General features: G+C 42.6%; 1 protein-coding gene across 1 annotated transcript in view; it reads left to right on the forward strand.

Annotated features, from left to right (window-relative positions):
• Window positions 1-13,604, forward strand: part of snd1 (staphylococcal nuclease and tudor domain containing 1) — a 275,137-nt gene that overhangs the window by 32,175 nt on the left and 229,358 nt on the right. Inside the window, exon 10 of the mRNA XM_061714247.1 lies at window positions 227-331. Coding sequence (XP_061570231.1) covers window positions 227-331 — 105 coding nt within the window. The remainder of the gene's footprint in view (window positions 1-226; window positions 332-13,604) is intronic.

Below are 13,604 nucleotides of genomic sequence, written 5' to 3' on the forward strand. Positions count from 1 at the left end.
AAAAAAATCGATCTTTAGACATATAAATAAATAAAGTTTAAAGTTTATGTTAATCGATTTTTAGGAATTAATATGAGAATCGATTTTAGAATTGGAAAATCTTTTTTTTTTTTTCCCCTCTTCTCAACACAGGCCTATTTGTTTGTGTTTCAGTTTCACTCGATCTAAACTGTGCAGCTGTTTCTGTTTGAACTCGTCCATCATCTCTGCTCCTCTGTCCCTGCAGGTGATGCAGGTGGTCAACGCTGATGCCATGGTGGTCAAGCTGAACTCCGGGGAGTATAAAACCATCCACCTGTCCAGCATCCGGCCCCCGAGGATCGAGGGAGAGGTACGGACACACGCGGGAGAGCCGAGTGATTGAAGGTCGTCGTGTGTCGACACGATTGTTGTCTGTGCATCTGTCGACTCGTCTCGTCCTCCTCTTTCCTCGTTACGAGCGTGTTTTCCCCCTCACTCCTGCAAACCGGCGCTGGCTGTGGCCACTTGGTGGCGCCGCTGCAGCTGGGCCACATGCAACGCACCGGCGAAACACTCACACACCCAGCGGTTGCAGCACTGCAGAGAGAGAGAGAGGGAGAGAGAGGGAGATTGATTTTTCTTCTCTTTTTTCTTTCCCTCCTCCTCCTCCCACCAACCACATTCCTCGTCTTTTCTTAGAATTCCTTCACGGCTGCAAAAACACACGTATATATGCGTATAGCTGTTTACCTTGTGACACCGGGGGAGTGTGTGTCTCTGCAGCGGCTGCACAGACACGATTCCACCATCACCTGCTTCTTTATGTTGCAGCTCACATCATCGGGGGATCGCTGTAATTAACCCTCTTATTAATTTACAGGAGTTTCCTGCAACCCTCTTTCTTCTTAAAGCCTTCGCTTTAAAAAGAAGTGATCAGTTTTATTAGCCGCCTTTTGTCCTCGTGAATATTTTGACTTTATAAATGGATGAGCTGGAACTCTCCTCCGCTCTCTGTGCTTTTAACAAGCTCCTGGTTAGAAAACATCTCTCCATTTTGTCTCTCCCTCTCCTGCTCTTCGCAGTACGCAGCTTGTTCTCTCTCTTTTTCTCTCTCTCTCCCTCCCAGCTGTCCTCCTTTTTTGTGACTTTTTCCCCTCTCTTTCTATACTTCTCCCCAGCTAGTTTTTGCCCCCCCCTCCCCAAACACACACTCACACACACAAATTCATTATTTTTCATTTTGCTCTTCCCGGTGCCGTTCTTTATTCTCTCCGTCAGTCCGTCTGTGGCTGCGCCAGATGCTTCAGCAGTGTGTGTTTTGTGCTTCATTACACTGTCGTATGTTGCAGGGGAGCTTGGGAGAGCGCCCAGATGTGCGGGCTTGTGTGTGTGTGTGAGTGTGTGTGTGATTGGCAGGGGTTGTGTACATCTATTATTGCACATCATACATATTTAACGCTGTGGTTCGGAGCTGGATCCTTGTTCAAGCACCCAGATTAACCAGAATCTGACTGAGCGCTGGCTCATTGAGCTCGCCGAGTAAAATTCAAACTAGCTCAGATAAAAAGTTTTTACTCGGCCCTGTAACGGTGCCGTGGTCTTCAACTGGGCAGATGGTCGTTGAGCGCATGACTGACTGACGTTTCTATCTGTTCAAGTTGAGCTTTATAGATGGGCTACGCCTCAAAGGCTCTGCAGTTTTTTTTTTTTCCAACATTATCTTTATTTGGTTTTCAAAATCCTTACAATGACACACAAAATAAGAAAAGAAAACATCAAGGGCAGCTGAATTATTGTCCAGCATTCGAATCAATTTTCTTTACAAGTCAGGTATTTATGAGGTATCATAAAGCAACACTCAGTTTAGTTTTAAATGAGAAAAGGAAAGAGGAAAAGAAATAAAACCCCAAACAAAACAAGAAAGTAACAAAGGTTTCTCTGTTTTTCAAGGGTTAGACCAAAGTATTTCACCATTGTGCATCGTTCAGAAATATAAACTCGAATGTACAATTTGCACAGAATAAAGAAATCAAGTATCAAAATAAAGAAAATAGTTTTACAACACTGCAGAGGATCAATGATAACTACGCCTCATCCGCCCCAGACCGCTTAAATCCTCCATATATTCCATAAAAGGACCCCAAATGTTTTGAAATAGTGATAGTTTGCCCTTTTATAATGTAAGTAATCTTTTCCACAGGTAAAGTTGTAGACATTTCCTTAATCCAGTTTACTGGTACTCTTCCATGAGAGTGCTATGACTCTTTTAGGTTCTGCAGTTTACTTTAAATGATATATATAATCATGTTGGTCAGCTGTAGCTCTCTTTTAGCAGGAATAAAGTCCTCGTTTGGGTTGCAAGAGCAGGATTTCCTCCAGTTGAACATACCATGTTGCTGTATTTAGTCTCGGTGAGGACGGTTCACGGTGTTGACGGCGTAAATGTGTTAGTTATTCCTGTCTGTGAGCTAAAGAGCCGCCCGCCTGTCTGTAATGCTTTTGGCTCGGCCTTAAGTGTGGTCGCTATGGTAGCAATGCAGTTAGGATACGTTTTGCAGATGAGCCAGAAAAAGGGGCTCTGAAATTTCTGTTTACTGAACTAAACATTTGTGTTTATTTATTTATTTTCTCTGCCGTGCATCGGAGCATTTTATGTCCGGTCCCATTTTCCAGCTGGGCTTGTGTCTGACCACTGAATTAGGCGAGTGAGCTGTTAGCCGGCGGGGGCAGCGGAGCCTCATTTCATGCCCTGTCCACACACCTTTACGGATGCAGATGTAATGGCCTCCTTCACTTATTGGACGCCATTGCAGACAGCATAATTTTCCCCTTTTTATTACTGTTGCTCGGACGATTTTGATACCCAATAAAATGATTGTGAATCAGCCCTAAATTGTCTGTGAAGGATGCACTTAGCAGCCGCGGCCCGCACTGGAAACTGGACAGGAGGTGAGCTACGGCGGAGTCGGCATGTAGGGATGCAATACAACTATGGAAAATGTGACATCTAATCCTGCTAAGTACTGTAACGTGACAAACGAGGACACAAGAAACATATGCATTAGTGATTTTCGTATATGGTGAAACTCTGCACTGAAGCTTAAAATTGTATACGTCGCTTTGGATACCCAGCATCCTTCAAAAGTATATTTTTCGCTTTTAAAAAGGCTTTTACGGGATGTATTCTTGCATCAAATGGCACTTTTCCACTAGTACCGACTCTGCCCAGTTTGGTTCTTTCACACTAGGGGTCTAACTTGCAGAGAAGATACTTTTTCTGTTTCTACTCTGCCGAGGTTCTAAGTGGCTGAGTCGGGCTGTGATGTCATCACACTACAGGCCACCGATTGGTCGGGGGGTTGGAGTCAGACGTCTGAGTCAGGATGTGACATCAGAGAAAGAGACTCTGACGGAATCTTGTTCATTTTATTCCACCAGAAACGGCAGCAAAGGTCTTTCATGATCCAACTCTGAGGTGCAGATGTTCATAAACCTGGTGGCTGAGGAGAGAATTAAAAAGGGATCTAGACGGGCGATAAGGAACGACCAGATCTACCAGGAGCTCTGTCTCTTCATAACTGCTCGCGGCTCCAGCTGACTTTTCAGCAGCGCTGAGACAAACAAAAAAAATTGATAAGCGTCGCCACTTGAAGTTTCTTTCTCTCTCATTTTTTAACTTGATATGGAACACAAGCCACAGACCCAGCAGCACATCTATCATCTCCTCCAGGTTCTACATCTTTAGTGTTGTTGTCTTCTTCGTTAGATCACACAATCAAATACGTCACAGCAGCTTCACTCCAACCTCCTACTTCTGCTGCAGGTGCTGAATTGTAGTGGAAAAGAAACCAGGCCGAATAGAGCAGAATATGTACTACTAGAAAAGTGCCATTAGAGGTTGTGAGCAGTTGGCCGCGCCGTTGCCTGAAGGTCGAGACGAGCGCAGGGGGAGGTTATGTCAGGTGTCTCACCGTCGTGACGCTGAGCATATTTTCCAGCGAGTTGGCTACTACGCCAGGACGCTGCCGTGGCTCACAGCACTTGTGCACACATGCATACACACACATGCTTGGTTAAGCTGCATTAGCCTGTGTCAGGAAACATCTTGAAAACTGGCGTCAGACCGTGGATAAACACAGACCACAGACGTGTGTGACAGTTTGTGCTCATAGAAACACTTATCTTTTACCACTGAAGTTAAGGTTTGAATCTCTGAGAGAAACGGCTCAGAAATGGTGAGGATTCTGAGTCTGCACTGGTATTTTCTTGTTGCCAGTAGGCATTAGGATCCGTCTCTGCGGCTGCGTTCGTGTTTTTGGAGCGTGCATTGTGCAGACATGTCCGTTTGTCTGTACGGGGGGTGCGTGAGGGTGTGAGGCGCTCGGTAGTACGGAGGCCAGATGCGATGCGCTTGTGCACTGATGAGCTGTGACAGGTCCTGCCAAGCCTCTCTCCTCCTCCCGTCTCCTCCGGTTGGTTTTAGTCTCCCGACACCGCACCCCCCCGCCACCCTCCCCTCTCGTGACGGTACTAATTGTGCTCAGACCGACAGATTAGCAAACCAATGGCGTGTGAGCCTGCAGGAAAACGGGGAACACGGACGTCCTCACTTGCTCCCCTCTCACTTCTTTTTCTTAGATTTTTTTTGGGTCCCACTCTTAATAATAATAATAATTAGGGCTGCAGCTATCGAATATTTTAGTAATCTCTCATGACTCATGAAAACAAGGACAAACGGACTCAAACACAGTTTTTATCCAACAGCAATAACCACTCTTAACAAAAACAGGAGCTAATGTGCAATAACAAAAAATGATTGTATGTGATGAAAGTTCTTGTAATGTTCGTATGTTGATGTATGTGTGGAGGGGTGAATGTGTCTAGATATATATATTTGTTTTTATTTCATTTTATTGATTTATTTTTCAGTTATTTTATTTTTATATGATGCGCTGACTGGAGAGCACTTTTAATTTCGTTGTACATAATGATAATGACAATAAAGATCTATCCGAGTATTCTACTGAAAATTCCATTATTTAATCGGATAAAACATATTTTTGTTTAGTTAAAGAGCAATTATAAATATACATGTTATACATACACAAATACACGATGTTAGATGTTAATTGACATTACTAAGACTAAATTATATAATCCAGTAGGTTCATGGCTGTGCATTTAAAAACCCTGAACTTACACCAGTTGACCAAATTCACTGCCTTCACTCAAAAAACTAAGGATCTTACCAAGAAATGTTCTTATTTCTAACCTAAAGAAGTCCATTACACCTGATAACACACATCACTTAAAAGGTTAGGTGTTTTTCCCACGTGTTTCAATTGAACTTTCATTTGTGTCAAGCACGTTTTAAGTTCTACTTAAGTTTTAAGTTAAAGTCTTGATAAGATCTTGAGTTTTGGCAGTGTTCAGCGTGTTGTCCGGGCGAAACACCTGCTTTGAGCTGCAAAATTAAACGATTCCTCGAGGCAGAGAAAATTCCTCAATCATTTTTTGTAATCGAATTACTGGAATTGTTTCAGCCCTAATAATAATAATAATAATAATACATTTGATCTGTTAGGCGACTTTCATGGCACTCAAGGTCGCCGTACAACAATCAAAATATAGAAACACAATTTAAACAACAGAAAACAGCAGAGTTTGCAGCAGAACATAAGAGTTACTGTAGGTCAAATGCCTGTCTAGAGATCAGTCTTTAAAACTGAAACAGCGTAATGGATGGATACAAAAGTGGACTTTAATATGACTATGGGTCATATGAGACAGATTAGTACAGATTATTATTCTGGTTTAAAGATTCGCTTCATCACTTTCTAAAGCATTGTTTGCTATATTAGCTTAAAATAATGTTACACACTGCCAGCTAACACTTAATTACATGTATTCACATAAACTAAATCTATAATTCACCTGTGAAAGCCACAATGGTCTAGAAACACTGACAGAAATGAAGCACTGCCTTTCGTGTACTTTGGAAGTGTGGTTTCTGGGGCAGGTCGAAGTGAAGGGGGATCTGTTTGTTTTCATATTCTCGATGGCTCTTACTGTTTGTTTTCCTACCAAACACGAAGAGTTTTCAACCTGTAGTTTTGTTTAGCAGGTACAGGCTTACTGCTTTAGTAAAAATGATTGCAGGAGACACTGAAGGTGGAGTATGGCTTGCCATTTTTATCATTTTCAACACTTGAGTCTCAAGTGGAGTCAGAATCAATCTTTTCTTTCATTATAAATACTGCAGGTAATGAAACAAATAAGTAAATTAAAAAAAAAAAGGTGGCTTGCTCTTCTCCTACGGAAGAGTATTAGGGCCTGGCAGGAGAAAAATACAAATATTTTAGAGGAGGAAGATAATTTTTTTTCCTGATGCACGTCGAGAAAAGTCGAATTGTCGAGAAAAAATTAGAAATGTCAAGATTAATGTTGAAATACAATTTCGAGAAAAAAGTCGAAATATTAAGGAAAAAGTCGAAATGTCGAGAATAATGTTGAAGTACAATTTCGACTTTATTCACGAAATTTGTATTTCGATTTCTTGAAATTTCGATTTTATTCTCGAAATTGTATTTCAACATTAATCTCGGCATTTCGACTTTTTTTGCAAAGTGCATAATGAAAAAAAAATCTTCCTCTAAAATATTATTTTTCTCCTGCCTGGCCCTAATACTCTTCCTTACTTCTCCAACTATTCCTGTTCTAATTAAAAAAAAAAAAAAAAAAAAAAAAGATGTGATGTATTTTAAGCTTGGAGTCGGCTTTCTATTCTTTCACCCGACCCCCCTTTCCTTTTTTTTCCTCAATTTTCTCACATGTGCAGCAGGACAAGCCGAGTGTAAACACGAGTGGGGAGAGACGTCTCTGGCTCGGAGTGACTCACTGCTCCTCCCACTCGCTCTCATTGTGTTGGGATACGATTGTGTGTATGAGTTTTAACTCGTTAAGTGTCCCGTGTTTGTGTGTTGTAATGTAACTGTATGCTTTGGTGGCATAAGTGGGGTTAAGAACAGCAGCTTACTGTTATATAAGGCAGTCGAATGACACAGCTCTTGTTTATGTTACTACATCAGTCCTGCCTCCTCGTCTAACCTCAGGTTCATCTGGTTGTAGTTTTTTTTTATTATTTCTTTGGTCCTTGTTTATATTTTTAGTTTCACATTGCCAGGATTATTTTAATCTTGTATAATGCTCCGTGATTAGCACCTCTGTAAATATAGCAGTAACTCTGGGGGGATGGGGAAAGAAAAAAGTTTACCACAAATACTTTTCCAAAGTAGTTATTTATTCATGACTCTACTGAACCCACATATAGATTTAGCAGCTTATTTAACTCACAGGGGCCAGATGATATAAAAAGTTGTTACGTCATCATAAAATAAAGTGGAGCCGCATGAGAAAATCAATAAATAAAAGAGATGCTTCACTTTTGTAAACAAGAAGTTGACTTCAAAACATTTGGTACAGTGGTTTTTTTTTTTTGTTATTCCTTCCTTTTTGAAAGGTTCACATTATTTAATCATTAAAAAGATATGTGGTTATTAATTGGCACTTATCCTAGATATAGTATTGGGGGGTGAGGTTTTTCTTGTGCAAAGGTCCATCCGATGCATCGCTGGCCGTTCATCGGCTAAAAGCAGAAACCATTTGATTTCAATTCAGTTTTATTTGTATAGCATCTATGATAATACAAGTTGTCTCTAGAGACCCAGAGCATGACCCCTCGAGCAATTATTACACAAACATTGGCAGGTTTAAAGGTCCCCCAGCAGGAGAAAAACCTACAGCCAAAACAGTGTCGAGGAAAATGAGCAGGACCTGGCTCGTACGGGGGGGACCCTCCCGTTGAAGGCCAGCCAGGTAGAGCAGCGAGAGGAGAGAGACGGATGTATTTCACTGTTGAAACAACCTTTGAAATGGGAGGCCTCTTTGTACATGTTCGCCAGCAGCTCCGCAGTTCTTCGAGCCTCGAGCAGAGCTATGTTGCGCCTCGTTTCAGCTTTGGCAGCACTCATTTCAGACATGGTGCCGGTAGTTGTGAGGATGTTTGGATAGGTTTGATTAGAGACTGCAAAGTGATTTTAATTGGCGTTATAAGCTAAGTAAACCAAGTTAAAATGGCCAACGGTAAGTGAGATCAGGTGGCCGTGTTCCAGACAGCTAATCAGACCTGTTTTTGTTCTGGCCATCTGCAACAAAAGAGACTTTCCATGCACTCTTCAGAAAAGCTGCAGGTTAGCGTAGCGGTCTTCAACTCCGGTCCTCAGGGCTCGCTGTCCTGAATTTTAGATGTTTCCCTGCATCAGCACACCTGATGGTGGTCATTAAGGTCTGGACAAGTCTAGTAATGACTGGGTGTTTCAAAGCAGGGAAACTTCTAAAACATGCAGGGCAGAGGGGTCCCACAGGGCCATGTTTGAAGACCACTGGGACACATAACAGAAGGTTTGTCCAAATACTCCTCTACAGTCCTATTTCACACCTGAGATCAAACTGTGTACCCAAATGCGTCTTGAGTGATGCTCTGGCTTTATATGCACAAACGTGAACATATCTTGTTTGCGAACACCAGCTGTCTTGTTTCTAAATGAACAAAGGCAGCACCTGGAAGCAGCAATGCCAATAAGCCAAAGATCCATTGTTTTGTTTTTTCCCCTCCTCAAAAAAATTTAATTCAGCAAACGATATGTACAAGAAAAGATTCGCCACTAACATGAAGAAGAAATCAAATGGGGAAACGGCTTTATTGCGATCATTCTGTTTGCCTAAAGCCATGAGGTTTAGTTTATTAGGCTGTCCTTGAATCCGTCCCAGGATGCTTTTGTATTCACGCTACAAAGAGCATGTGCACACAATTGACCCAGACCACCTTTAAATATACCCCGGGAATCAGTATCCTTCAGTTTCATCCAATACTTCATTGTCATTCTGGAGAAATGGCCAGATAGTAGTTGGGTATCCCTGCAAAACTGGCCACGTGTGATTGGATTTTCTTGGATGGATGATAGTACCAAGGTCTGAATGGGGTCTGACAAACCCACCCCCCCTTTTAAGGTGAAGAAACAACTGCTTATAGATATATGACTTTATTCATCCCCAAGGGGAAATGTTGTAATTGCCATCTCCAAGGAAACAATGCCAAGCTTATGTACGTCTTACTGCATCGTGTTACACACCTGGACTTTCTTGAGTGAATCTTTGCACACCTCATGAGCTGTCCTGATCAGGGCTCTTTGGTTTCCTTCAGACCAGCCTCTTCTAGCTACCCACAGGACTTATTCATGTCACCCCATCTGAAGATGGGATGTGCTCTACAAGGTCTTCATGATATACCCCCTTTTTCCCTCGTCCTCATTAGGTTTCTGTTGCCCGAGGCGTTCACTTAGCGGCTGATCACTGGGGGCTGTTTTCCTGATGTATTCCTGGGTCTTTGTTTCATTCTGCATAGTGATTCTGACATCCACTGCTCCCCAGCCTCCCTCCTTCCTCTTACTGCACAGTTTCAGAGTGACAACGAGATCCAGTCCAGCAGAACATCATCACATTACCCATAAATAATAACATGAGGCATTAAAATGGCGCTAGAGCAATCGAAAGTTGTCAATCAAGTTCAAGTGTCGAAGCGGCATCGTGAAACGTATAACTCAGCTAAGCTTGGTTATTGTATTTTCATTCAAGGTTATACAAGTCAAAAAGGTAGTATTTATGCTAGACTTCACCAGCATTTCAAAACTGCTTTGGAATACATTTTCACTAAAATAAGCTGATGGAATAAAACTTTAGATCTGATATTTAGAAGGTCAACAAACACTTGCATCGCTCTGAGATAAAACATTTTCTTATGCCAACAATGGTAAAAGAAAACAGATGGAGAAACTGTTAGATTTTAAAGACAAATCCTCTTTAAAAAAAAATGTTTTCTTTATTTGCAGTGTCTGCATAGCAAAGTATTGTCTGCATAACAATGAAAGTTGATGCCATGCTGCCTGATACTAGTACCTAATCGAAGCATAAACATGAAAAGTAACAGCCCTAGTAGACGACCAGAATCCTGTGGAACACCATGACTAGAGATAGGAATTGATGAGATTTTTAGGATTCAGATTCCCTTTTTGATTTTGCTTAACGATTCGGTTCTTTATCGATTCTCAATTGGGGGCAAAAAAAAGGACATCAATGAAGCAAATGGCGCTAATATGATAGGCAGTGTTTGTTAGTTAATTAGTTACCTGCAGTATTATTAGCCGAAGACATCCTAATGTTGTTACTGCTGGGCTGAGAATAGCTGACTTTGGTCCGGGGCAGATCGAAAACGCGACATCCATTGATTGTTATTGCTCGTTGTGTGCGCAAATGTTTTGGCATGTTGGAAGTATTTCCTCCCTTTGACAAAATATCGACTTGGCAAGTAGGGTACTGCAAGTTGCCCGGTTGTCTTTTTCACTGAAATGTAACCAGACTTTTGAGCGTTTGGAACAGGAACGGTTCTCGATTCCCACCCCTAACCATGACCAACTCTGGTTCATGAAGAGAACTCCTTGTTCACCTGTACATACTGGAATCTTAACGGTGCATTTGCATCGGTCCATGTTTGGTTCGCTTTAAATGGACCAGACTTTGTTTGCTAGGAAAGTCGGGTCCGTTTAGGGAATTGAATATGAAATCAAACTCTGAGAGGGAATCTGATTTGGTCAAAAATGTCGGCCTTGGTTGGCTTTCCCTAGTAACATTTTCCACCAAACCGGTTCCAGAACTGGTTCTGGGCCAGTGCTGTTGCTGTTTCACAACTCATTCAACTAGGAACCAGCTGAGAACTGGTTTGCTTTTCCATAGCTCAGGGTGCTAAGGGGAGCCACGTCAGTTACATCGCTGTAAACGTCAGTTACGTTGCAGTGTTTGCGTTAGTGCGAAAATTCAAGCAACAACTATGGACGACCTCACGATCGTACAGCTGCTGCTTCTGGCTTTATTGGGATCAGAAAACGGCAGATTCAATGTGTTTGTCATCATCGACAGGTTTTTATCGCACAGCGCTTATTTGAAAATGGTGCTGTCTTGCTATTGCCATTGGTCTTAACAACTCCGCTCCCTCCGCTTACGTAAGCAGTTCTTTCCTGTAGCCCAGCAAAGAGTTGGTGCTACCTTGGAACCGTTTAAGCCAATTCTTTGTCAGTGGAAACAGAAAGCCCTGTTCCAAACTCAGCACTGGCCCGGAACCAGCCCTGGCACGGTTTGGTGGAAAAAGGGGTACCAGTGGTGCCTAACTGGTCTTCAACTAGTCCTCGCTTCGGTAGTGACAACAGCTAGAGTTCCTGCCATCCAGAAAGAGGCTTGAATGCATCCAGAACACCTCTGAGAACCTGGATAGCATGAAGAATGTTTAGATTTAGAAGGATGGAGGTAGTGATGGCCCTTTTCCACCAAACCGGTGGATAAGGGCTGGCCCGGAGCCAGTTCATTGTCAATGGGAACAGAAAGCCTGGTTCCAAACTCAGCACTGGCCCAGAACCCGAACCAGCCCTGGAACCGGTTTGGTGGAAAAGGAGTAAAACTGACCCAACCTGTGATGCATCATCTAAACCAGTGGTTCCCAACCTTTTTTCCTTGTTCCCCCCCCTACTTGTGTCTAAGACCAGCCAGGCCCCCCGACCCGTACTAGCACCAAAATAGAACACACACAGAATAGAACACAGAATAGATAAAAAAATGAACATTAATTATGTTTTTTTGATAGATTTTGTATTTGGTTTTTACTCTCTATACATATGACTTTGTTTTTCTCCAATGTCCCCAATGTATAAAATACGCAAACAAGAACATCAAAATATTTCTGAAAAATGTCTCATTTAATATGAGACCATTTTTTTTTTAACATTTTCCTTTAACAACCTGTCAGAGTAAATTAAATGTTGAGTAATGATGTAATAATAAGGAATGAAATCATTTCCTGTGTTTGTCACCAGTGTATAAAAAAACCCCAAATAATATTCAACACATTCATAAATTATTCCTAACAATGTCTTATGAATGACTCATTCGCAAATATAATTTTTACAACTGCATAATTTCAAAGCAGACAAAGTTTCACGCCCCCCCAGAGATCTCTGGCGCCCCCCCAGGGGGGGCCCGGACCCCAGGTTGGGAGACACTGATAACCATTAACACACCTTCCACCTGAAATTCTGAGCATTCAGTCTGGTTTAGCAGAGGGTGCAGCAGCCACTGCAGCTCTGCAGGGTCAGGCTCTGGCCTCGTCCACTCAGAGCAGCACACGGCTGCCGACCAGCCTCCTCGTTCCAGCAGCCACTGCTGCGGTGCTTTGGCTCGCATCTTGTTTGATGTCCTTGTTAATGGCAGCAGACGAGAAAATGGCTGGTCTCAGGAGTCCTGATGGTCTGTCTGCTAATGACTGAGCACAAATGGACTGGATGTTTATGAGGCATTATAGGTCATTTCATTCTGAAATACAGTTATAGTTTTCTTTCCGTCATCAATTCAAGGTTCTTTAATAAAGACCTAAACTTATTTCTGCTCTGCCTCCTAACTCGGGTTGGATTTTGTGCAGTCAGCTAAAACTATATTTCACACTCCTGCTTTAGGATGTGAGCAGTCTCTTCATCGATGTTGTGCATCTATGCATGCCCCTCCTGCTTTTGTAGCTACGTAATGTTTTTGCATGCATGTTTCATTCATGCTGCAGGGGTATAGTAGTAAATGTTGAGTGTTGAAGGCTCTCAGTGCACTGCTTTATCAAAAAATGATGCCCCCTCTGTCTGGAACGCATGGACAGAACAGCGTATTTTAACTAAGAGTCCCCTCACAAAACAACTCATTCCACTCTGTCAGCTAAATGCCGAACTTAGACGACTCCTGTAAACTCCCCCAACGTTGCAGCCAAACGTCAGAAATCTTGACATGCTCCTAAGCCGCACTGTGGATGTTGGGAGAACCTGAGCAGTCTTCCTGCAGTGGCATCCATACAGCCCCACAGCCCCCCGTGACACTGTACAATCAGCATGCATCATGCCTCTGCAGTAGTCAAAGATGATTCCTGAGCTTCAGCGGGTAATGTGGAATGAAGGGAGTTCACCCCAAATAGAACAAAACTCACCCCGGGGATAGTAAGTGCAAACTGTTATTAGGTTACGGCTGAGACATAGCAGAGAGTCTCTTCCCTCTGCAGCGTTATTGCAGCTCCGTAATACGACTTTATGGAAGATGCATGGAGTTTGTCCGCTCGTTGTAACTTAATGACGCTGATGTTGTCAGTTTATATGGAGACGGAAACCGAAAACGGCTCCGCAGTCAGAATTAAATGTGTCACAGTGTGTGTGTGTTTTTTTTTTCACGTGGTCTTAATGTCCTAACGGCCTCATTTGTTGTTGGACTGACGCGGAGCGGTGTTTATTTTTATAGCGTTTCAATTGTCTTTGACCGAGAGGTGGAGCGCGGTGTCGGCGGCTGACGAAGACCAGGCTACTGGGTGCTTGTCAGTCTAAAACGGTTGCTGTCAGCTCTTTTTAACATGGTCTCTGTCAGTTTGAGGCTTGTCCACATCATGGAGACATGATCTCAAAAAGATGCACCAGTCGTAACTTTTGTCTCTCTCTTTTCTTTTCTTTTTTCCA

Source organism: Cololabis saira, chromosome 23, assembly GCF_033807715.1.
Source record: "Cololabis saira isolate AMF1-May2022 chromosome 23, fColSai1.1, whole genome shotgun sequence".
NCBI lineage: Eukaryota > Metazoa > Chordata > Actinopteri > Beloniformes > Belonidae > Cololabis > Cololabis saira.